Raw genomic sequence first — 26,133 nt, forward strand, 5'->3', positions numbered from 1 at the left:
AAAGTGCGTGTTGGAGTCGATTTGCTTGTGGCAGGTGAATGAAACAAACCAGGTTACTTAAAAGAGCCAGTCTTCTCATCACTTGCATTGCTAATGCTAAATGCTAATGCGCTCTAGTGTACATAGCTATAGTTTTCTAACTCCATAATTCATTGCTACAAAGTTCAGTCTTTTCATATGTTTTCTGCTAACATGTATTACGTGTTTAGAAGAAAATATCTGAATTTCCTTTACACAGAAACCTAAAATTCAATGACAAATTCACAAACTTCATGCGCTGAGGAAGACTGTGTGAGATGCTCCAAAATCCTTTATTTCAACTACTGTTTTGAAGGTCAAGACTGAACTTTCAGTCTAAGATTTTGACTTTATGTTTCAAGGTTTTGTGATATCTCTTTCTGCAATTTCTGCCAACACTTCAGCACAATGGAGACTGATAGAATTTTACTTGTGGCGCTCACAGCTTTGAAAAGTCACATTCAAACAATAACAGTTAGTTAGATTTAAACCTCTTCACGATGATGTCAGTAAATTACCCAGAGTCACCGTGCAGGACGGTGTCTGTGGACAGAGATGCTGCTGTTAATCTTTTCAGTTGAGCACCATCAGATCACTTCTGTTCGAGTGTCCCAGTAAGTCCTGACAGTGTGACAGTGAGCCAGCATGAATAATCAAAGCTGCTGCTGTGCTGCTCCTACTGTTACATGTCAAAATGTCCTCTGTGAAAAAGGCCTGTAGCTCCTTGTGTTGTCCAACATGGCGAGCGCCGCGGTCGTAAATAATTCGTTAGAAAGAGAATCTGTATTCTGTATGTTCTGTAAGTCTCGATCAGTTGAACTTTTCTGTTTTTGTGACACTAATATACAGTATTTTGACAATCAATAATCATTTTCAATCTTTCCTTTTAACAAAAAATGTCCAAAGTTTCTGATTTCAGCTTCTCAGACTGAAATATATTTTGATTCCTTTAGTCTTCTACCAAGGAAAATATTTGAAATTTTGAAGATATTATCCCCAAATTACCCCCAAATTTCATGATAACTATGTGGTAATTCACAAGTGTCATTTTCATCCAAGTAGTAGTAGTAATCATTAATTATTATATATTTACCAAGAAATTTGGGGTAAATTTGTAGTTAATTCCAAAGAAAGTTCAAATATGTGAGATGGTAATTACCAGCTACTTGTATGGAAATTATACTTGTGGACTGTCACATAATTTCAATGGAATTTGGGGAAAATTTGCAGGTAAATTCAGAGAATTTTCAAGTATGTTGCTTTGTAATTACCACCCATTTTATGAAAATGGTATTTGCTAATTATCACATAGTAACTATGAAATTTGAGGGTAATTTGGAGGTAGTTTGTGGGTAATTTCTAGGAAATTTCAAATATATTACTTGATAATTTACCATGAAATTATGGGACCTGAAAATTGAAGCGTTACCAAATAATCATTAGTTGCAGCTCTAGTCCTGAACTGACTAAACTCACCTTTTCCATGTCGTCCCTTGTCACGCCGACTCCCTTGTCTCCTGTGCTCAAAATGGTGTCCATGTCCATTCCCGTGTCCATGTCCCCGTCCTTTGCGTGTTCCCAGCAGGTCGTTTTCCCGGCCCTGGGACGGACTCTTCACACCCATCCGGGCTCTGTCTTTGTCCCTGCCCGGTCCCATCTCCAGTCTCACCGGGCTCAAACTCTCCAGGCCCGTCCCATCGTCCTCGGGCCTGGCCAGGGGGTGCAGGGGCCTGTGGGACAGCAGCCCGGCTCCAGCTTTGGTGGCGCGGGCCCCGGGGCCCCCGTGCCCTCCGCGGTCCCTGCTGTAACGGTGGCCCTGCAGACCCTGCAGAGGGTGCTGTAGGGTGTTGCTGCCTCCCGCTGAGGTCTGTGCCTGTCTCCTCTTGCCGTGAGGGGCCCCGGGCTCGGTGCTGTGCGACAGGACCAGGGCGGCAAACAGGAACGCCAACAGAAGACCCCAGGAGAGAGCCATGGTGTATGCAGCACAGCGCCACCTGCTGGGAAGAGAAAAAAAGACACATCTCAATACTGAACACATTCTTCTTGTGATTAAATTCAAATCACTTATGCTGAAACTTTATGCAGATTTAAGTGACAGTTGTCATTAGCAGAGCAAATATCAGTATCTGCCCTTGGTTGTCACATTGACCCCTAACAAAAGTCCAAGCAGGATAATGGAGGGATATTTGGAAAATTTGCAAACCTTTTCCATACGAAGTCCGTGATTTGTAAATACAAAAAAAAAAGAAAGAAAACTAGTCAGTCCAAATTTCCTGGCTAATTGTTCAAAACTGGCGAAAGTTTTATCAATACACATGTCCACAATACTACGTATAGAGTTAATGAAAGGACATTGGAGACATGAATAAAATTTAAAAACTAAAAGCACACTACTCATAATCACCATCTATCCTTCATTGTTATCCAGTTCTCTGCTATTCTCACATAATTAATATGTTCTGCTTCTCCACAACAAAGAAAAATATCCTACTTCCATTTCATGATGTTTGGGACATAAAGAACATCTGAACCAGCAGAACAGAGGCAGACTATACTGCAGCAGTCGGAGGAGTTTTTATTGATGTTTTGACATACATTTTTATATTGTCATTAATCTGATTTGCGATTGGAATCCATTGTACTGTTGCCACCATCAGGTTGACGTTGAAGTTTCCCAGTTGGATGGATTGTCATGAAGTTTTTTACACACATTCAGTCAGTTTGGTGATCCTCTGACTTCTCTTCCAGCACCATCACCAGGTTAAACTTTTAATTTGTCCGGTTCTTTGATTTATGACCAAATACCTGCAAAAATAACATTTATTCTCTTAGCCTCAGCTAGAATTGACCCTTCATAAGTCCCGCCAACTGTCAACCAATGACAGTTGAACAAGTTTGGAACCCAGGGTGGAACCTTGTTCAACTTTGTCCTTTCCTGTTTCCTGTACTTAGATAATATGCAGCATGCTAGGCTTGTCTATGTTACAAGGTAAACCAAATTTTGAAGATGGTTAAAAGATTTTGCTGGGGGGAATCTGTAAAAGCCACTGATAGTCACACCTTAAGCTAGCTAATGTTAGCAAACATCTAGCTATCTAGCTAGCTAATACTTAATGTAGACTGAATAGATAGGTAGCTAGCACTTTGGTGGCATTAGCTATCAGGTGAAACTATCTACCTAATGATTGATGTAAATTAGATAGCTAAGTTAATTAGCTAGCCAGCTAACTGAGCTATGCAGCAACAAGTTCAAAATTTGTTTTTCTTTTCGACAAGCAACATATAGCAAATCTAAGTACAGGAAACAGGAAAGGAGAAAGCCGACTGAGTTTCCAAACAAAGCGTCATGTAGGAAGAGTAAATTGTGTTTAGTGGTAATTAGGAAATGTCAGTATGCTAACAACAATAGTGAGCGTGCTAAACATTATACCTGCTAAACATCAGCATGTTTGCAGAGCATTTAGGTCAAAGCAACACAGTGCTACAGCCTTACATCGCTGTAAGCATGGAGGTAGCCCTTTTAAAGTACAGTAGATTATGTATGTAGTCTTTTATCAATGGTAGGTCAGTCGCTTTTTCAACAACATCTTTGGATATTTTAAGTTTTAAACTGACAGCAAACCTCACACCTGATTCAGACAGGTAGAGATTTGAATTCAGATATTTAAAAACATTCTTCAAAAGTGAATCCCTCAGCTAACTTTGACTCTCAGGTATTTAATGCAGAAGCATTTAGCTGAAACCACATTTCTCATGTTTTGTGTCCGCTGTCCCTCTGCTGCCCCCCCCCCCCCCCCCCCCCTACCTCTATCCTACATATTCAGGCTACATCACACTCAGCCTCCTGAGTGGGCTCCTTTATCTGGACCTGGTGGGTCGTGAGGAGGTGATAAACAGATGGACAGACACTTGTGGTTCTTTTTAGAAATGACTTCCCAGTCTTCATTCCTGTACCTGCATGCCTGACTTACAATATGAGATACTGCACTGCGCACATCCTTCATCACTGCCTATTCAGAGGTCTCGAGAGCCCTCCAACCGTACCTTTCATTACAAAAGTCAACATATCTGTGAGGTGTGACTGAACTGAAATATGAGGCGCTGTGTATCTGCATTAAAGGCCCGGCACCTTGTCCAAACGTGAATAAAATGACGGTGTTCAGTCCAAAAATCAAAGAACTGAAGTGGAAGCACTTTTCCTTTTTTATTTCCATATTAAAGTTCCAAGTAACATTACAGTCGGGCTAAATTTAAACAGTGACTTAATCTCATTTAGGGTTTATTTGGAGTCACAATGAGATTTACTTCTACTTAGTATTCTGACAATTAAAACCTCTTAGAAATAAAAGTGCTATCTAGAACCATAAAGGGTTCTCCGGCTTGTCCCCATAGGAGAACCATTTCTTATTCCTGGTAAATCCTTCTATAAAGGGTCTACTTTCAGAGAGTTCCTACCTATAACCCCACATAAAGGGTTATAACTGGAACCATATGTGACAGGTTCCCCCCAGATCCCCTATGAGAGGTTCTACAGGAGAAGGAGAAGGTTCTAAAGCCCAGAATCCTCTCTTGGAGTTCTATCCAGAATCTTTCCACCTTCTAGGGGTGCAAATAAAAACCCATCCAGGGGGTTCTACCAAGAATATTTTTATTTTTCAAGGGTTTCATCTAGAACACACTCATGGGTCTTTTCCATCAACATGGAACCGGTACCAGTTGAAGCACCTTATTTTGAACTGTTTGGAACATTTCCACCAAAAATAAATTGGTTTGGAACCTGAAAAGTTGGTTCCCAGCTGGAACCAAAAAAATAGCAGGATTTCTTTGGGAACCAAAGAGGGCGTGTCATATTCTAAAGGTTGTTGAGGATTGTGCAGCGCCCTCTGTTGATGACATCCTTGATTACAATAGTTCTGCTGAAAAAATTGCGAGCTCGCCTGGTTCTCTAGATAGCAGCAAGGTTCCAAGAATTTTGAGCAGAACTGGTTCAAAGACCAGGGCTAATTCAGTGGAGAGGGGCCCCCAAGGGATTCTGCTGAGAACCCAGGGGGTTCTACCAAGACCTTTCACATATTATAGTACAACGAAACCTTGACGAAAAGAGTTCCTCACAGATTTCAACAATCCTTGAAGATGAAAAGGATTCTTAGTGGAACTGTTAATCTTACAAAGAACCCTTGACAAACCCTTTCTTCAGAGAAGGATTCTTCAGAAGCAAATGCCTCTGGGTAGAACCTCAGCCCTTCGGGAAGAACCCTTTTGGAACCCTTATTTCTAAGAGTGACTCGTAAGAAAGCAGCAGACTATTTCCTGGATGATATGGCTCTGATTTGATCAGTACATTTATAGTTTGAGAGTATTTTTCACCTGACACATATACAGCTGTGAAGCCCTCAAACTGATGTTTAATTCAGTGAACTCATTCAGACAAGAGAAAGAGCAGACCTCCACCAAGTCCAACAGTCCACTCTTCTGTGATATGTAAATCTGCACAAACTTCACAGTCAGTACATAACCATGTAACCATGTTTATTTCTGCTGTTATATGTGGGTAGTAGTTTTTCTAGGTACTTGTACTTTCATGGGTATATTTTAAAGTCTGTACTTTTACTAGCACACATTTGTTGCGTTGTAACTTGTATTTTATCCTTTAAAAGCCTAACCAGGGACAAGGACTGCAAATTAACTATAGCTAGCAGTCCTACGTACGTTGCAACGGTCGCATTTTTTTTTAAACCTAAGTTTAACAATGTCTGCATGTATTGTCCCTTTCAAATAAATCAATCAATAGATAAATAGATAAGTATGTATTACAATATGTAATCTACTTTACTAACTGAGAACTGAGTTTTGTAGCCAATAAGGTTATGTAATCATTAATGGGCCAATGAAAACAAGGACATTCAGGAAACAAACGTCTGCAGCAGGAACAGGTTTGCAGAGCCGAGTGTGAAGGTTTAGAGAAACAGAAACTCCTTTCAATTGATAACGCTATTGATTGACATCAAAGGTTAAAAAGTAACTAATACTCTGACCATTTTTAGAATACGTTCTACTTTTACTCAAATACTTTTCTAACACCAGTAGTTTAGTAATGTAATAGTAGTTGTACTTGAGTACAGATTGTCAGTCGTCATATTGCTACAGCTGTCTGTGTTTTCGCAAACTCAACTTTTATACCATCTACTGAATTTTAAGATGTTAGTAAAGTATTAATTCCACCAATGCCAAATGCCAGATCTCACACTGTCTGCTCTGACATTTAATGGGTTCGTCCTCATCCCGTGCTTACATAAAGTTTCACTAAGATCAAACGGCACCAACACTTAACCTGGCGGAGGTAATAAAACAAAAACCTAATTAACTAATTTTGTTAACGTTTTAGTCTAATTTGCTTTGCTCTCTGGCTGACAAGTGGATTTTTTTTATGCCCAAAAGGAAGAAAACAATACCATGATGATCGTTAACCAGTAGGTTAACCAGTAGCTTTCTTCAGAGTTTGTACAAACATCCACTTAGACTCAGCGACAAACTGCTTATATTTTGGTGGTCACAGTTCAAAGGTCAAGGTCACCGTGACCTCAAAAAACATGTTTTTGGTGATAACTCAATAATTAATAAACTAATTATGATAAAAACAATCAAAATGTTGGTGATTATAATATTCTTTGCTGCATTGCTGGTGGAGATCTGAGTGCGCTCCTCTAGTTTTTATTCTAATTTGCTTGAAATCATTTAGATTTTTAGATTTTTTTTCTCTTGTCATGATGAACTGTCACGTTTCTACAGTAGCCCAGACTGGACAAACCAAACACTGGCTCTGGGTACGGCCTTTTGCATTTTTTTTTTGCACTGACCACAGTAGGTTCTCCTACACGTTCAGAAGGGGAGAGTGAGACAACGTGTTTGCAATCTGCAAAGTCTTACACACTGGTCCTTTCACTCATAAACAACAACATGACAATCATATAGATAAAACACTATTCCACTAAAATTCTCTGCCTAATTTTCAGCCATTTTTATTGACAAAACAACCCCCTAGATAAGGGACCACCAGTTATTCTCACGTTATAAACTATCATGTCAGGTCAGATGACTGATGTTTCTGTGTGATTTGGTTTGTTTTGTCGTCCACTTTAAATCGCTGAGACAGTCCATCCACACACACACACACACACACACACACACAGCGGCATTATGGTGCTGTGGCAGGCGACTCCTTTGTGTTAAAAGACAAACGGTGGTGCGGGGCATACAGAAAATCAATGAGGGAGAAGTATTGAGCTGCTGCTGCTGCTGCTGCTGATGGTGTGTGTGCATGTGCTGTGTGTGTGAGGTGGAGTCAGGGGGGTTGATAGGATCTCTGCTCTTTCATCACACTGACACACACCAAGTTTAAAACACACACCCTTGGGTTTACAGTGGGTTATTTAGTTGTTTCTAAAAACAGGACGGAGGCGGCAGGTCGTGTGTGTGTGTGTGTGTGTGCATGTGTGTGCGGGGTGCAGAGGATGCTGGCGATGTCAGGGGAAATTTGCAGTGCGAGAGCAGGCTGCATCCCGGGGGATTTGGAGGCAGACTGTGTCGGCTGGCCTCTGGGAGTTCGACCAGCTGTGCAGTTTGCAAACAAGAGTGTGAGGCTGGCTGCTGAGGTGAGACCTTTATCTCCACACGGGCCTTCAGAGTGTCAAGGGGGGAAGGGAGGGAGGGCGATCGGCCGTGTCGTGCGCGAAGTGTTTAGCCAGGATCTCACTCTGTCTGTTTGACACATGAGGTGCTGCTGCTGCTGTGCAGAGGGTGCACCCTGTACGGACAAAGGGGTCATTTAATAAGAAAACAATCCAAACTGAACTGCGGGGTGAGGCAGAGTAGATAAAGGATGGTCTAGAGCAGTCATTTCTAAACACTGGGTCATGACCCACAGGTGGGTCACAGGAGATTTTATTTGGTTCACCAAATAAATAAAAGACGAAAGAAGAAATTGAGCAAATTTAAGATATAAAAAATGTATATTGTTTTACTGATGAGAGCCTGTTAATTCTGCCAAAATTCTAATTTATGAAGCAGAATAAAATGTCTTATAATTTTCTTCCTGATGAGAGGAAATAAAAATAATAAGACGCCCTGTTAACTTAGCCTAAACAAACTTATTTCTCATTTTTTAAGCATTTAAAATGTGTATGATTTCAATCAAATTTGTCAAGATAATACAAGGTGATGCTGAAATTGGCAGTAACTTATGAACAAATTAACTCTTACTAAAATTTATTGTTAGGGCCTAAATTGGATCGTGAAGTGGGACAACCAGAAAAAGAAAAGTTTGGGAAACGCGGGTCTGAAGGATCACATCACATGACACCTTGACTCTATTAAAGGAACAGGTCAACATTTTGAGCTCATTTGCTTTATTGCCAATAGTTGAATGAGAATAATAATAGCGCTGTCATGACTGTACAGTAACAGGTTCTCACTACACTTTAAAATATGATGCTGTAGGTACCTGTATGGCTCAGCAACATCTGGGCAGACTTTCAAAATAAAGGTACAAAAACTACTTGGGTAAGTTCAGAAGAAATCTTTTATAGCGGAAAGAAAGTAGATTCTATTGCGGAAAGAAAGTAGTTCCTATATGAAACTGCTCACAACAAGTCTGTGGATTATCTTGAGCAACCGCGTCATGATTTTCAGAAAGTTTTGAATTTTTCAAACATATTTTTTTGGTGCTTTGAGCGGCACAAGCCAAGTGCCATCTAGTTCCATTATAGTGGAGAGAAAGCACACATCTCTGTGGTCAATATCTCCAAAACTCTGTGCCTCAGATGGATAAATAGCACTGCATACCAGAGGAAATATATGTATTTTTGATTTCGGATTGAACTGTCCCTTTAAACATGTCTGGCCAAGAAATAGTCCCTCATGTGCCTCCTTTTTAAACCACAAAGTGTTTTTTATAACTTGTTTTTTATAGGTAAATTAAACAATCAAAGTAAAATGTCTTAATTTATGAACTTTAGAAGTGCAAGTATAGTATAGTTTAGATATAGATAATTTCATTACCTTCCAGACAGAACCAGGCTAGCTGCTAGTGCTAAATTAAGCTAACTGGCTCCAACTTTACATTCACTGTGCAAACAGACCAAAGTTCCTCAGATGTCTCCTGGCATGATTAACATGATTAACGAAAATAAATCTCTCCTCATGTCCTCCGGTTTGCTTGTTGGGATACAGGGCTGCACAGGTAGAGTCAAAAGAAGACAAGAAAGTAGTAGGCCTCGCCTTGTGGGCTGCTAGAAGAATGATTTTGTTAAACTGGAAAATTCGTTGGGCAGGATATTTCTCAATAGAAGCACGGCTGCTTGAGTTCTCCAGTTTTCTTGGCATGGAACAGATAGCTGATATGATAAGCGACAACTTTTGAACTGGTAGCACATTTGGATTTGTGTTTCAGTGTGGCATATTTGAAACTAAGTTAGATTAGCACTGAGCAGTGAAAAATTTCTTAATTTCTAGAGCCAATGTTTTGTTCTCACTTTGTGCCAAGTGTGCGCTAGTATCATTCTTCTCATTGCTCCAGTTTTTTAAGAAAGCACAAAAGTTAATAAGCATAACTTATTTCCCCCAAATCTTAAACTATTCCTTGGTAGAAATACTCCAAAAATCCACAAGTTGCATATGAAATACTGAGGTTTTTGGTAAGTTGCTCCTTTAGTGTTAAGCAAGCTTTAAGAGATTTTTCTGTGGACTCTGGAATCAAAAGGAGAAAAAAGCAGATCCATCATCTCTTGTTTGTTCCAGCTTATCTCATTTAGGATTAACACTCAAAAGTGTTTGCAGAAATAGAACCAACTCAGGTGGAGATAATAGGAGAAGCTGAGCGACACCACCGCGACATGACCCTTCAAAAATTAATTTTCCTGACATGAAAGAAAGATGTGACGCCACCATAGAAACAGAAGGCACCGTGCGTCAACCCCGTCAAATCTGAGGCCCGAATAGACCTGTCAGGAGACAGAGGAGGCAGGCGGAGACGGAGGGGGACCGAGTATCTCCGCACAGCAGTGCCCTGTTTTCCTCCCTCATACTTTCATGTGCCGCTAACAGGTGGTCCTTTGAGGAGACACAGGATGGGGACGATAATGGAGCACTCTGGGTGGCATTCCGGGTTTTAAACACAGTCTCTTGTGTGTGATAAACAACCTCCGCGAACAACACAACCTCCTGCCAGAGCGTGTATTATACATGGCTGTGTGTTGTAGGCAGGGCGCAGCAGGACGAGCATCTGCTACTGAGGCGATGGGAGGCCGAACGAGTGGCCTGGAACTGACGAGCTTCATTCCCACATGAGATAATCCACCGGCAACGTTTAAACAGTCACTGATACCGTACGGAAAAACTGAGACAAATTATGGCTTGGACTTCTGCGGTTTTAAAGGCGTCTTTGGTTGAAAAAAAAAAAAAAAGGAAATGTGTTAATATCCGAAAAAGTGATGGTTTCTACATGAACACGACGTTTGCTGCCAAAGTTAGAAAAGTTTTCAGTTTCTCAGTCCGTGCTGTGTTTTTGAGCTCGTCTCACTGTTGAAAAAAAAAAAAAAACATGATGTCACATTTTTCTGTGCACCAGTCAGGATTTAGCAATATTTAAATCACAATCTGATGACAGTTGTGGGGCTGTGACTTTATGCTGCCAGTCGAGTTTGATCAAACGACACCCACACAGTCCCGAAGAAGCAGGTTTCCAGAGTTTTTTAACTCTTGAATGACACCAAAGGATGCTTTTTCTGAACTGTAACTTCAAAAGTGCAAAATGTAAAAATTAGACACCTGTTGAATTCAATCTAGGGATGCACCTGAACCCAGACTGGAACTTGAGATCTGTGCCGACGGGACCCGACGGGTTTGGGTCGGGTCAGGCTGCGTTGCTCACATATTTGACAAACTGGCATTAATAGACAGGACAGGCTGGGGCTAGCTGGTTAGCATGTTAGCTTCAGTAGACACATAAACGTCTTTGACCTAATGTCAAAATTCTTATTTCTTCAAATTCTGTTGATAATTTTTTATGTTTTAAACTAAAATGCTTACATATTCCATCTCTAAATGCTGTCTTAATGCTGTTATTAAGAAAAAAATGTTTTCCCCCTTCAAAAATAAATACAGAGTCTTTTCAGATGTGAACGTTTGACTTTAAGGGAAGGATTTATTATAATTGCAAAGGCTGAGGACTGGACCATGTAATTGACTCTGAGGAATGACAGACTGTCAGCCAACATTACATGAGAGTCCCTTTCAATTTAGCCAATTTCTCAATTTTTATCAGTCCACATACTGAAAAAAAAATCTAGTTAGACTTTCCTGCTGATTATAATCCAAGTTAAAAAAAAACATGGGGACACGCACTTGCATATGAATTCATGAAAACTACAGATTCAACTGTTTAATCAACAAAACAAACAAATACATCAAATCGCATTATGTTAATTTGCTATAAAATCACAAATTATCCTGGTTTAGATGTTGTGCATTATAACTGCATTCACAATTTTATAGCAGCAACATTTCTAGTAATTTTAAAGCCAATTAAAGGTCCAGCAGAAGAACAAAGAAAGGAAGGGGTGGTATTAATGTAGTAAAGCAAAATAAAAAACACAAAAACAACACTACGCAATAAAATATATATGTGTGGTGTGTGTCATTGCAGTGAGCACACAGTCTGGAGGTTACAGTGGGCTGTTAAAGGTGTGTCTAGAATCAGGACAACTTCTATAAAGAGGAAGCTCCTGATGTCAGGGGGAATTTACAGTGCAGATGTAATCGAGTAAAAAGCAAAAACGTAAATAGAGTTTGTTTGTTTTTTTGAAAGAGATATGACAATTGTAGATCTCATTTTGACTTCAGGCAGGATTGTTGATCTGAAGCTCAGATCTTGAGGTTGTAACGTTGAGTTTATGGATGTCTGAGCTCAGCGCAGTTTGGAGAGAAAATATGTACAGCAATATAAAATATAATGAAATCTTAAAATCAATTCTACAGTTTTAGGAAGCCAGAGCAGAGGAGCTAAAATTGGTTTACGTTTTTGCAGGAAACACAATATATAGTGTGTGCCAGATGCTTTTATAAGCTCGCTGTACAGTGTGAGACGGCCACCGGGGAGGCATGAATCAGAGCCGAGTGTGATAAGTATGAAGTGATAGGTAATCTTGCAAGAAATTGCAAAAGGGGGGGGGCACTATTGGAGGGCTGTATGATTAAGCTGTGATGAGATCAGAGACCTCTCTCCAGTCTGTGATCAATCGGTCAGTCTCTTAAGCATGGCGGCACTTCTGTGGCACACTCGTTATATAAAAATATACTCAACGGCGAGTGGAGCCAGAGGAAGGTGAGGGAGGAAAAAAAAGCAGCGAGGCGGAGCAGGAGGCGACCCCGGCATTAAACTGCTGTAACGTGTGCATCTCTTAGCTTCACCTGCTGTGACACCAAACCTCCAGGAGCCATCTGCTCCTGTTGTTTTATCTCTCATAGCAACCAGCGGGGCCATAAGGATCCAGCAAACAAAGGACTCCACAAACAGGCTGTTAGAGCAGAGCTGTCGTGTCAGGCAGAGGCCACCTTCAGGATCTTTTTTTTTTTCCTTCCCCTGGACACATACTGAGATCAGAGGTTTAAAGGGATAGTTCACAGTTTTGGCTTATTTACTTCAGTGTCTGACTGTTAAATATGAAGCCACAGCCAGAAAGCCCGTTGGCTTAGCTTAGCATAAAGATTTAACAGGCGGAAACAGCTCGCCTGTCTCTGTCCAGAGGCAACAGCTTCTGAAAGGCTCAAATTAAGATGTTATATTTTGTCTGTTTAATATGCATGATTCCTAAAATAATTCTACTATAATGAGTTTAATAAAACATGTAAGTGTATGTTTGATTAAAGCACATTTTATATTGAATATTCATATTTTCAGTGGACTAATTAACTGTCGAACACTGTCACCTGCCATAAAACCTCACAGAAGGAGAAAGCAACAAATGCAATCATGTTCACTGTGAGCAGGAACTCAGTTTGATTACTGAATGACGAATGAACAGGAAGAAAATGGATTGTGTTTGAAACATGGCAGTAATACAGCTGAAAACAGAAAAATAACAGGAAAATAAAGCTGCATTAAGCCTCTTATGTGGGCTTTTTTCCTTCCAAAAATCTTTTGCACTGCTCAGGAGCCTGAAAAAATAATTCAAAGGGGCTACACTGTTGAAAAAAGTTTGAGAACTTCTTGTTTAATTCATACAAAAACATCCGGATACTGCGCTGCACTTTTTCTCCAGGAAGTTACTGCTCACGGCTGAGAAATCATCCAGCCATGGATGGAAAAGTACTGCAAGATTTTTTCTAACACCAGTGCAGAAAAAATGCCAAGGTACGAGTAAAAGATGATCGAGATAATATGGAGCAAATAAATTTGGTCACTTTCATGTTTTTTCGGAATTGGCCCATTAGCCTTTTCTGACTGGAGCTTAGATTAGATTTAAGGTATTATACTTCAGGAAAATTTGAGATTTGGAGACAAATATATGATCTGGATAATGTTCTTCATTTAAAAAAAAAAAAAAAAAAGCCATCAACAGAGAATGGCTGAACACAGGGTTTCCTAATGTTGAGGGCTTGGTTGATTTAAGTTATAATACAGAAGTTTGGGAAAATTGGATTGAATATATATTGGCAATTAGGTCAGACTTTATATGACAGAACAAGCAAATTGAGGGAACCCCTTGGTTCTCTGCTACAGGTCCTGAAATGCTCATTTACTTTCAAATATTTAGAATCTCAGACAGAAGTATTTCGAGGTGTAGTACAGGAGAAATGGGGTACAGGGTAAAAAAAAAAAAAAGGAGTGAACTGAATATTCACCAATATGCCTTTTTTCATTTTATTAACTTATTAGTTTTTTGTTCAATTTAAATATCTAAATTGTGCAGTTAGGGGTCTCTCTCACATTAAAACAACAACAAAAGACATAGTTTAATGACTTTGTGCAGTAGTGTGGGATCATGGGAGTTGTTGTCTTCACTTTTAAACAACCACCACAGCTGATGAAAATCTATCTGACACGACTCAGGTAGAAATCATGTTCACAGAGGAGATACTATTAAAGTTTTATTCACCTTACGTTTAGTCACGTTACCCAACTTCCTCCCTCGTTTTCTTACGTGGCAGAAAACTAACAGCAATGAGCAGCTAGCTAGCGATGGCTAGCAGGAAATGTACAAGAGAAGTGTTAGCTTTCAGCTTGAATGCCATGAAAACACAAAAACACATCTAAAATGTTAAAGAGCTGTTGTGTGATTGACAGAATAAATAGATCCAACAAGAAATCAGAGTCCAGGCACTGAAGCATTTTGTGTCAAGTATGTTTGATTTTTGGGAATCATTAAACAAAAATATGCATCCAGACCTGTTCACATGTAACCAAAATATCCTTTGGCGTCCTCATCACCTTTAATTTCACCAATAAATCCTGCCTTGGAGTCTTGTTACGTCCAAGCGTCCAGGCCTTTGTGTGCCTTCTTTGCTTTGTGTATTTCCTCTGTGAATAAATCATGTCCATATAAATGCCTGGAAACCTGATTCCTGTCCACATGTCAATGTCCATGAACCACTGTCTTTGATAAGTTGTAAGGATCACTGTCGAGTCCAACTGCCTTAAACTTATGCAGACGATGAACTGTTTTACTCCTGGTTTCGCAGTTCCTACTACTACGTCCATGTTGCAGGACGTTTTGCCACCCAGTCTGACTGAGAGGATGCGTAAAGAAAAGTAGAGCTGCATAAGAAAGAGAAAATGTTTGATGAATATGTGGCTTTCTAATCCAACAACAAGCGATTTCTTTAAAAAAGAAGAAGAGGAAGTAGAAATAAATCATCCAGCACTCAGCTGCACAGGAACAAACACTAAATATCTCCCTTCAGCTTCATGGTTCACAGAGCAGCAGCTTAAGTATGTGTTCTAAACAGATTTGACAGATAATAATAATAAGAAAAATGCACGATTAAATGTCACAGACATCAAGAAAAATAAATGTATTATCTGCTGTGCCATGAATACAATTCAGTTGTGCTCCAAATAGAGCCATTCATCTCAGTCTTACAGTAATAAAGCTGAATATTTGATGCATAAACACTTACTTTTATATCTTTCATCTCGGGTAAAATAGGCCTAGTTTGCGCCACCAAATTATCATAAATATCAGCTCAATAACAAGCACCCAAATTACAGCCCCAGTTAATGCCTCTGCATAATAAACACTTCTGCCAAGCTGCAGTTAACACCATAAAACTTCATTTCCTCAAGGGCCAGTAGCACTGACTTCAATATAAGAGCGCTTTGTCTCCCCAAAATCCTCCGCAAACAATTATCGGCGGGATTCACACATCGACTGGGAGGGTTTTTCGCAGCTTTTAGGTGTGTATTGGATAGCAAAGGCCCCTGGAAGCGACACAGGGTGATAAAGAAAAAAAAAAAAAACAAGAGCCATAAGGAAGGTCCATCTGTCAGCAAGTGAGCCGGAGCAGAGAGAGCAGGGAGACACCAAATGATTCACTGGTAATTTGGTTGCAGGTACAACAGATGTGGGGCGAGACCAGAACATTGTCACTGATGCATGGTAACATCAGCGGCGACATCCTGCGACGTGGCCCTTATCTCCTCCTCCTGTTTGAGTCCTGCACACACACACACACTCACTTTTTCTCTGTGCTACAATCAATGCATGCACACAAACACACACTCGCTCACAGCGGGGAAACCTCCTCCAGACACCCACATAGAGGCATGTTCCAAAAATGCTGTGAAACACAAACAGCACCAGAAGCACAGCAAGAGGCGTCCCACAGAGAGGGGAGAGAATGAGAGGGACAAAAGAGAGGAGGAGGAGGTGGAGGAGGAGGAGGAGGAGGAGGGGGGAGAAACTGAGAGGAAAGGAGAAAATAAGATGTAGAGAGAGGAGAGGAAGATGTGGGAGGGGAGGGAAAGTAGAGAGGCTGAAATCAAAGCAGGAGAGGGGGACAGAGGGAGTATTTATCCTGTCTTAATTAGAACAAAGTGTCGGTGGCATCTTTCATTCGGTGGCAGAGAAGGACACCAGCTGAATCCCCTCTAACACGCAGACAACAACAAAGCTTTGGCTTCCAAAACCAGCAACAAAACTTGTTCTTTGCTAACCCGTGAAATCTGGACACCTGGGTCTGTCCCTGGACGCTCCACATGGGAACGGTTTGACCGGTGACACTCCTGTTTAGAGATGATCAAGTGAAGCATGTAAACGCATTATATGAACCCAAAAGTTTCCCCTTTCTCCGCCTCCCTTGGTGGCGGCGAGCGGCGCCGGCCGCCTGCCAATGTTGAAAGAGTCTTGATCAAACAGATGCAGCCACACTTGGCAGTGACGTTCAAGGCGAGTTTCACACCACCACCACCAGGGTGGAGGAGGAGACTGGACGGATGTGCAGCAATGTAGCCTTTTGGCCGAAACTCAAACTCGAGATAAAAGAAATAAAGAGAATTGCTTCTGTGTTGACTGAAAGCACAAAATTAAAGGGACAGTTCAGCCCAAAATCAAAAACACATACTGTTCCTCTGGCCTGTGGTGCTGTTTATCCATCTAGATAGTTTTGGTGTGAGCTGCAGAGTTTTCTGCCTTCTCTCCAACATAATGGAGCTAAATGGCACGCAGCTTGTGATGCACCAAAGCACCAAAAAATACATTTGAAAAGCTAAACAGTAACGGCTGTTTACATTTGCTTTAATGTGATTAAGAAATGAAATAGGGCCTAATCATTTTGAGCACATACAGTACATAAAACATATATAAATATGCCATTAACCACAGCTGTAAGGTGCTTGAAAAGTTTGAAAATGCATCTTGAAAAGTGCTTGAAAAGTGCTTGAATTTGACTTTGGGAAAAGGTGTAGGAACCCTGAACTAGATGGGACTTTAGATGCTCAAAAAATACATTTGAATAACTCTGCTGGGAGGTGTAGAGCCACTTCAGAGGAGGCGAGGATGACCAGGGGAGAAATATAGTGAAACAAAGTTGATTAAATATGTTTTATATAGGGAGATAAACAAACAAGAGTTCGCTGATGCCATCATGCTAAATTTTACTTAGCTAAAATTCAACATAAATAATTTTTTTTTTATCAGTTGCCTCCCCAGTCATTGTTAATAATTGATTGATAATTATAGGGTGAACTGTTTTTTGGCCTCATTCCAGAAAAGGTTTGGGAACTACTTCCTTACAACAACATTTCTCTAATCTGATTAAAATCGTTCTGATTAGAAAATCCAGTTTGCATGGACCCTAATTAAAATGATCCAATAAAATATGTGTATTTACTAGTCCAAAGAACTAATCAGAATATTTTGACATGTGTGAAGTGGTTACGCTCACTGTGAACACAGATGTATTATAATGACACCGGATGCAAAGATGGCGCCCAGTCAGTCCAATGAGAGCTGCTTGCTTGGCACAAATTCCAAAAAGTTTTCTAGCTTCCTGGGTTTACTTCCTGAATATGTGGCCCGCTAAATATACGGAGTAGTGTTTCCCCGCTGGACCCGTCTGCGAGATCACAGATTTTTAAACTGTTTCCTCTGCTTGAGGGAAGTTTTACAAATACAAAACCTCGATATGAAAATATCCAGCGTCTTTACAGTTCGAGGTGTCCTGTCAGCAGTTTTGTGGACCGTTTTTATAACGGTGGCCTACGGCGGAAAATGATTTTTGGGCTGGTGGAAAGTTTTTGCGCTGCAATACCACGAGTGGCCACCGGGAAAAACTGGAATCAATGCTGAGCGGAAATGTCCTGTCCAGTTCATATATTACATCTGTGGCTGTGAAGCATCTAATGAGCAGTACAGAAGAAACAACAACCACCAGTAAACAAAAAAGAAGACGTGTTTCTGCACAGTCATTTTCATATCCTGGGATAAATATTTAGCCTGATATCAGACTGAACTGTCGAGAAAAAGCCAACTCAGTGGAGTGGGCGGGTTCAAAGGTCTGCACCCAGGCTGAGCAATGTTAGCATCTTTGAATCTTTTAAAGGTGCCGCCATGTCGCTGCTCTCTCTGGTCGCCAACACCTAAACACGGGGCAGACATTCGCAGAAAGAACATATTTATTCCAACCAGGGAGAAACGATCATAATAAATGCTTCCATGATTATTACTTTCTTATTTGACTGGTTATTAAAGTTTTATTCCCCACCTTGCAACCTGATTGAAAATTCCTACTGGTCCAGCTATTACTGGACTGTTATTGTGATTATTTGTGGAATATTGAGGTCTGTGTAAATGCAGCTTGTATCTCTTGATCCTGTTACTTGAGATAATCCACAAACCTTAACCTGAGCAGTTTCACATTTCCTCTTAAACAAACCACACCCAGTATCACCAGTTTTTGTGTATTTAAAATATGAACTGTCCTTTTACGAACTGTGATTCTCTCTGAAATGGTTTGTGTCCTTGTTCGACACTTTAATACTTAATATTCTGTATCTGTTAGATGAATGATGACATTTTTTAGGGGGGAAAGACTAAATTAATTTGCACTTGAACATCAAATGATGTTTGAGTGTCCTTGGGTTATCTGTTCATTTTCTCTTATTTGTGAGTGCGTTGAGCTTTTGTTTTGGCCCAAGGTCGCCTCTCTGTGGGGTCCCTGCACGCTCATGATCATGTCTGATGCCTCCCCGCTGATTGACTTGCAATTAATTAACATCAGCTCATTAATGTGAGTCCACAAATACTGTTGCTCCCATTGCAGCATGTTTCACTTTTAATCGCATGGTGTCACACTGAGACACCCAACTTTAATCTCTCCCTCCCTCTCCTTCCTCTCCTTTATCTCACTCTCAGGAACACACACACACACACACACACACACACACACACACACACACACACACAGCAGTGTGCAGTGAGCAACAATGAGCTGTCAGGACGAGATAATCGCAGCAATCATTTCTGATTCTCCTCACCATTCATCCAATAAATTCCTTTGTGATGTTGATCTGACTTTAAAGCGTGACGGCAGGAAACACCACCGTCACAAAAGTTAAAATTTAATTGATTATCGCCTTTTTCTTTCCCTCCCCGGTATCAAACCAAATCTGATTTACTGTTTGCAAACAGTCATCCATGCTCTCAATCCGTCTGTGTTGATTGACACACTCTCTGCAAGTCAAACTGCTTTTTATTTTCCTCAATTAAATTAATTGAGTTAAGTTTTGTGACACTATTATTGGTGCGTTTTTACGCGCAGATTATGGAAATTATGGCAATCCGGTGGCACATAACATGGATTGTTCCGGACAGTTGCAATAAAACTGAATTTTTATAAGGATTGTAATAAATTGCTGCAGGCTGGAATCTATAAATATATTTTGTATGAGTAGCTTCGCATAATATAAGGTAGTACGGGGTATAAAATGACAGAAATTATCATAAAGTCCCAGGAAACTCATTTAAGCATCACAGAAACACAACAAACCCCTTTAAATGCATGAATGAAACGGTAATAATGGGGTTTTCGTTAGGTGAAACCCACAAAAACGCGAAAAAACAAGCATCAACTCTGCGAATAAAGCAATTAAAGATAATCCCTTACCCGCGTTTGTTTGTTTATCTGTTGTTTTCCTTTGTTGTTGTTTATGGTTTGGTTATCAGCTCGGTCATATGGCTGCAGGCTGACAGCGGACAGCACCGACACACAGCAGCAGCAGCAGCACCTCCTCTCCGTGCGCCCCGGGATGTGCCGAGCATCCGGACTGTCTCCTGCTTCTTAAGAGGAGGAGAGTCACCACCACCGGCTCCCAGTGCGCGCTCCCGAGTCCGGAGGGCGCGTGCGCGTCAGGGCTCAGCGCCTGGACCGGTTGACGCTCGGTGGCGCTTCTTGTCCAAGTAGGACGAGGCAGTCTGTATTGTCCAGGCTTGAGGAGTAACAGATTACATGTAATAATAATATATATAGGCAACTGTAATCGATTACAGTTGCAACAAAAAAAGATGTGCAGTAAAAATGGAGATTATTAGGAAGGAATGGAATATTAAAATACATTTTACAATAAAGCTAATCATGACCTCTCGTGAAAAAATGATTGAGCAGAAATTTAACATTATTTTGTCTTTAAAACAGAAGAGAAACAACATCACAGTAGTCACAGTTTTGTCTTCAGCTAATTCTAAAAATGTAATTTAAAGAAACAATACAGGAAAGAGTGACCGCTAATTTTAGCTGCACAGACCAACTGCTAACATTAGCTACACAAAGACCAACTTCTATTGTTGGCGACAAATGGTGTGTTCAAATGGGTTGTGTTTTCCATGTTTACGAGATTAGCTCACTTGAACACCCACTTCATGTCGACGATATTGTGAATTGGAAGTTTTCTCTTAGCTACGAGAGTTCACAAGTTCCACTTGAACACAGCAACAGACCAACGGCTTACACTGGCTAAACAGACCAGCCACTAATGTTAGTTACAAAGACAAACTGCTAATGTTAACTCCACAGACCAACTTTTCATGTTAGCTACAAATGGTGTGTTCAAATGGGTTGTGTTTTCCATGTTTACGAGATTAGCCCACTTGAACTCCACCTACCCAGATTACCCTCTAACATTAACTACAGAAACTAACTGCTATCGTTAACTACAAAGGCTAACTACTGTTAGCCACACAGACCAACTGTTAATTTGAGCTACAAAGACCAACTGCCAATGTTAGCCACTCAGACCACCTTTTAACATAGTTACACAGACTAACTTTTGATGTTAGCTAAACAAACTAGCCACCACCGCTAACTATACAGACCGACTGCTAATATTAGTTACACAGACCAACCACTGATTTCAGCTACATAACTCAACTGCAAATGTTACGCAGACCAACTGCTAACAATAGCTACAAAGAAATCCAGTTAGTTAACTAACTTGTAAATATACTGCTGAAAAATATTTTGGGACTGTAGATGGTGATGTTGGTGCTGAGAATGGTTTTTAGGAATATGTTCATATCAGTTTACTTTAAGTTTGAGTGTAAAATGTTAATATTTTACAAAGTACATTTAAATGACTATTGCTGTACAAATAGTAAACCTAACAACAAGCATAAACATTCTTAGTCTCAATAATGTCACCATATTTCGTAAAAGTAACAGAAAGTAATCAAGTTAGGTTACTTTAATATTGTGATATTTGGATTAGGGACTGCATCTTTTAACAAGTAATTAGCAACTGTATGGGAAGAATTTTTTAAGGGTAATCCTTTTTTAATTGGTATTGATTATCAGTACTTTATGTCACTTTGCTGGAGGGAGAGACCTACGATAACAGAGGCTCAGATATAGGCTATCAGAATTTAATTTTTTCATCATGGTTTTTCCACGGCCTGTCAAAAATGTTCCTGTCACATCCGACATCTACAGTATCTGAATGTACAAAATGCCCTCAACTGCATCCAAGAATAATTTCACAGAATCTGTTTCATCCTGCAATGATTTGTTCTAAGATGCACTGAAGGCCCAGATAAAAGTCGACTGTGTAGTTCTGGTCTGGGACTCTTTTAAGGGAGTTCTCCATTGATTTAGCATTGTATTCTATGACGTTGTCAGTCTTATGATGGACAGTTTTGAAAAAAAAAAAAAGAGTTACAAAATCAATGCAGCAGAAACTGAGATATTTTCTTTTTTTATTCCATGCAGTCTTTTGCCTTGACAAAACCTGACACCTACATTACTCTGAATGCAACTCAACCACTGTCAGTTCACCTGGGGGTTCAGGTGAGTCTTGCTAGTAGCAGCAAATGAGTGAGTTATGATAGTAGAAGCTACTGAGTCAGTAGTGGCCAGTGAGTCAGTTTTGCTAATAGCACCTAACGAGAGAGTTTTGCTAGTAGCAGCTGGTTACTGAGTGAGACTTTGTAGTTAATGAGTGAGTATTGCTAGTAGCGGCTAATGAGTGATTTTGCTAGTAGCAGCTAGTGACTGAGTTACATTATGTCAGTACCGGCTAATGAGAGAGTTTTGCAAGTAGTGGCTAGTGACTGAGTTACAATATGTCAGTAGCGGCTAGTGAGTGAGTTTTGCTAGTAGCGGCTAGTGTGTGAGTTACAGTATGTCAGCAGCTAACGAGTGAATTTTGAAAGTAGTGGCTAATGCATAACACTATGTCAATAGTGGCTAATGAGTGAGTTTTGCTAGTAGCAGCTAGCAAGTAAATTTTGCAAGTAGTGGCTAATGAGTGAGTTAAAGTATGTCAGTAGTTGTTAATGAGTGAGTTTTGCTAGTAGCAGCTAACAAGTGAATTTTGCAAATAATGGCTTCTAAGCAGCTAAATAGTGAGTTACATGATGTTAGTTTGACAGTAGTGACTACTGAGTGAGTTATGATTGTAGCGGCTAATAACGGAGTTATGCTAATAGAGCAATGACTGAGCTACAGTAGGTATGTATTGGGTAAAGGGTGAGTTATGCTAGTAGGGGCTATTTAGTTAGTTTGCTAGTAGCAGATAATGAGCTAATTTGCTAGTAGCAGCTAATGAGTTGGTTAGTATATCCATCATGTTACTTATTTGGTCCATAAAATGTCAGAGAATGTTGATCAAAGTCCAAGATGATGTCCTCAAATGTCTTGTTTTGAACTGCAGATATCAATCTTAAATTTGCAGAATATTTTCCATAATCTTTTATTTATTTGGCGACCCAAATAAAAGCTCCTGTGACCCTAACCTGCGTGTGGGAATTTCTGGTCTACTGTCATTTAAGAGAAAAATAAATGTGACCTTGAGTTTATTCATCAACGTATGCCAAAATAGATGATTGCACCTGGCATAAACACAGTTTTTTAAAGACTAAATAGCCAGAGAAACCTTCAGAGCACCTTCAGTAAGATCCAGTGGTTGAGTTTTTGGTGGATATCCTCTGCAGTGAAACCCTGTGACTGCATTTTTCATGGCCTGTTCTTTCAAAGTCAATTGACTGCAGAGCGCCGGCAACACTAATTCTAACTCAACACTATGAGCCCGTTGTGCGACTACGACAGATTTAATGCTGTATATTTGCACAGTGATTGTGTATAAATCGCTCCAGGGAGCTGGTTGACATTTAAGAGTTTTAGTCTCTTTATTTTTCTGTGTGTTTTGTGTGTCCGCCCCTGAAAAAAAAAAAAAAAAAAAAAAAAATTGGCTTGTTAGCGTTATTGAGACCAATGAACAAGCTTTATAGTCATTTGGTTTGAATGCAAACAATGCTGACAAGCCACTTAGTGAAGTGTGAGTGTAACACAGAGGGGCTGAGTCTGCTGAAGGAAGATAACAGAGGAAATTTAAAATGCCTTCAGAAATGCTCAAACATCTTACTTTGAAAAGGGTCCAATTCTGACTCTGGGATGAATTCATGTATGTTCTGCGTATAAAACATGCAAACTGTGTGTTTATTTATATATAATCTATGTTTCATCATTTATCTATGTTTCTATACTGTGTAAAAAATTTTCTAAAGGAGGCTAAGTTTCACGCTGATCCGACAGTGATTATTCCTCGTACTTAAAAACACATTAATGCCCCCCCTTTTTTTTGGAGGCTTCCATCTCAAGTTGAGATTTCCACATATTGCTTCATGCTTTCGCTCCGTGTCGGGCAAATTGGAGCAAGATATCAACAGCTCAGGGAGACATGAGCTGGCGTTTGAATGGGACCCCTGTAGCTCCTGTGTGTGCCTCCTGTAAGACTGAGAAAGATCATGATGGGAGGTGGTGTCAGTGGCTCCCATGCTGGAATAAAAACCTTTTTTAATTTTTATTTTTATTTTAAGTATTCTCACAGGTCCGGATCCTGCAGCAGTGCCGAGTGTGAACAGTAGCTGCAGGTAAATCCAGGTATTCTCCGCTGGAAGTGCACATGGGTGGAGTTCAGTTGGGTGCAATAGATCAGAGATTCCCACCCACGGGGGATGTAGAAGCTCTGCGGAGGAGCTCGAATAATGCAAAAAAAGCCCTTTTAATTCTGAGTAAAAGAATAGCCATATTTAAAGCTCTAGTGTGTAATATTTGAAGGGATTTATTGGCATCATATGGTAGAAATGGGATGTAATAAAAAATTTAAGCATGTGGTCAATGCATAATAAGAATCATTGTGTTGGGGTCATTTTTGGCCAAAAATTTTTTTTTTTATTTGGCATCCACAGATTATGGAGACTCAAGAAAAATTTAGAGGAAAGCACCGAGCCATAGACGTTGGCTATATGACGCACATTTTAGTTGACAAAATATGAAAACTTTTTTTTCTTTAGATGAACTTGTATCTTTGAGTTTTAGAAAGTCAAATAAAATATAAATTTCATTGGCCACGATGAGCTGTGAATCTTAATTTGTCATTATTTTGGTGTCTGAAAATTAAGTGGTTTTAATTGAAAATATATATAATTTATGTAAAATTTCACTTTCACTGGAATGAATTAACTCTTTTTTTAAAAAAAAAATACAGCTTCTCTATTTTAAAAGCTCAAAAAAAGTTTATCTAAAGAAGAAAAGTAAATTATCTCAACATAAAATTCGTAGTTGGTAAAACTTTTTCAAAATGGACAAGTTTGAGTTTCGCTCACACACAGAGTAAAAGTGTTAGTTCACCCAAAAATGAAAGTTCAGTCATTATCTACTCACCGTCATGCTGATTTAAGGTTAGATTTAGTCTTTTAGTTCACAAAACTCTGCTGGAGTTTCACAGGAAAACAGTGTTGCAGAATCTGAGGAAACAAATTGAATACTTCTTCCACTTCTGCCTGAATCAGTTGCAAAACCTAAAAATTCCACCTGTTGAGATAAAAGTGCATAAAAACCACTGAAGGACATCAGAGAAATGGAACCAGTCAACTAAAAGTAATGGATACATGCAGTAAGCGGCAGTTGCAGGAATGCAACCTTGACCAAACCTACTGAAAAGAAAAAAAATCTGAATTGTTGTACGATTGCAAAACTATCCATTCATATAACTTACATGGATGTAAAATAAAACAAGGTATGTCAAATTAAAAAGGCTGGGAACCTCACAATAGATAATACTGTAAGAGCCAGAGGAATGTGGCTTATATGAAGACCATTTTTATCATTTCACGGCTCTGATGCCTTATTATATGACATTATTTGAACATCCCAGTACAGTAAGCTCCACATTAAGCAGAATAAATCACCTGCAAATAATTATGCAAGGGGAAATTTATGACAAATTACCCAGGAAACAGAGGATAAACTTAGCGTATTTACATGTATCTAAAAAGAGCTGATACACAATGTGCCGTATTGTAAGTTGAAGGTCACATGACCGATCAAATTGATGTTATTGTTACTCAGAATCCACAAAAGCTTTAGCTACAGTGTGCTGAATTCAAAGCTCAAGAAAAAGCATCTTTTGAATTCAGTGTTTACTGTAAATACGGTAATTAATGTTGTGCAAACACTTGCAGTCAATGCTGCTCTGTTTTCTCAGGGCCTGTGGTATCACTGTGTTACGAGCCTTTAATTAGAAAGTTATACAGTGAAAAGGCGTGCAAAAAAAAAAAAAAAAAAAAAAAGACTGCAGCTGCAGAAACACGTCTATTCAAACTGTAACTTTGTGCTCGGTCACATGCTCTCTGCATTTAAAACGACAGTTCAACCAGAAATAAAAAATATATGTTTATCCTCTTATCTGTAGTGTTATTTCTTCACCTGGATTGTTTTGGTGTGAGTCGCAAAGTTTTGGAGATATCAGCTCTAGAGATGTCTGCTTTCTCTTAAATATAACGGAACTAAGACGGCACTCAGCTTGTAGTGCTCAAAGCGCCAAGTAAAAACTACAAAAAACAAACTACACCTGCCAACCGCATCAGCATGCAGAAGGAAGCGTGCATCTACTCACCGACGAGAGGTTTGACATCCCACATTGCCACCAGCACGAGCCTCTCGTCCATGAGCAGATGCATTATATTGATTGCCAACGCATTTGTTTTGCCTTTAATATATCAAGTTGATTTAATACTGACCTACAGTCAGTTATGAAAATATTTCCCCATCCTCATCCTGTACTTTTCA

The 26,133-nt window shown here is 39.8% G+C and overlaps 1 protein-coding gene across 2 annotated transcripts in view; it reads right to left on the reverse strand.

Moving 5' to 3' along the window:
* draxina (dorsal inhibitory axon guidance protein a) overlaps positions 1–19,936 on the reverse strand; it is a 34,710-nt gene extending 14,774 nt beyond the window's left edge. The window contains exons 1-2 of one of the 2 annotated variants that reach the window (XM_084739409.1): positions 19,678–19,936; positions 1,495–2,012 (exon numbers count right to left, since the gene is read on the reverse strand). In XM_084739409.1, the coding sequence (XP_084595535.1) occupies positions 1,495–1,990 (496 nt within the window). In that variant the 5' untranslated portion in view covers positions 1,991–2,012; positions 19,678–19,936. Of the gene's footprint in view, positions 1–1,494; positions 2,016–19,677 lie in introns of both variants that reach the window. The other variant, XM_084739405.1, reaches the window with a different exon arrangement.
* Positions 19,937–26,133: the final 6,197 nt, after the last annotated feature.

The sequence above is a fragment of the Lutjanus erythropterus genome, chromosome 2, assembly GCF_056507025.1.
Source record: "Lutjanus erythropterus isolate fLutEry1 chromosome 2, fLutEry1.hap2, whole genome shotgun sequence".
NCBI lineage: Eukaryota > Metazoa > Chordata > Actinopteri > Lutjaniformes > Lutjanidae > Lutjanus > Lutjanus erythropterus.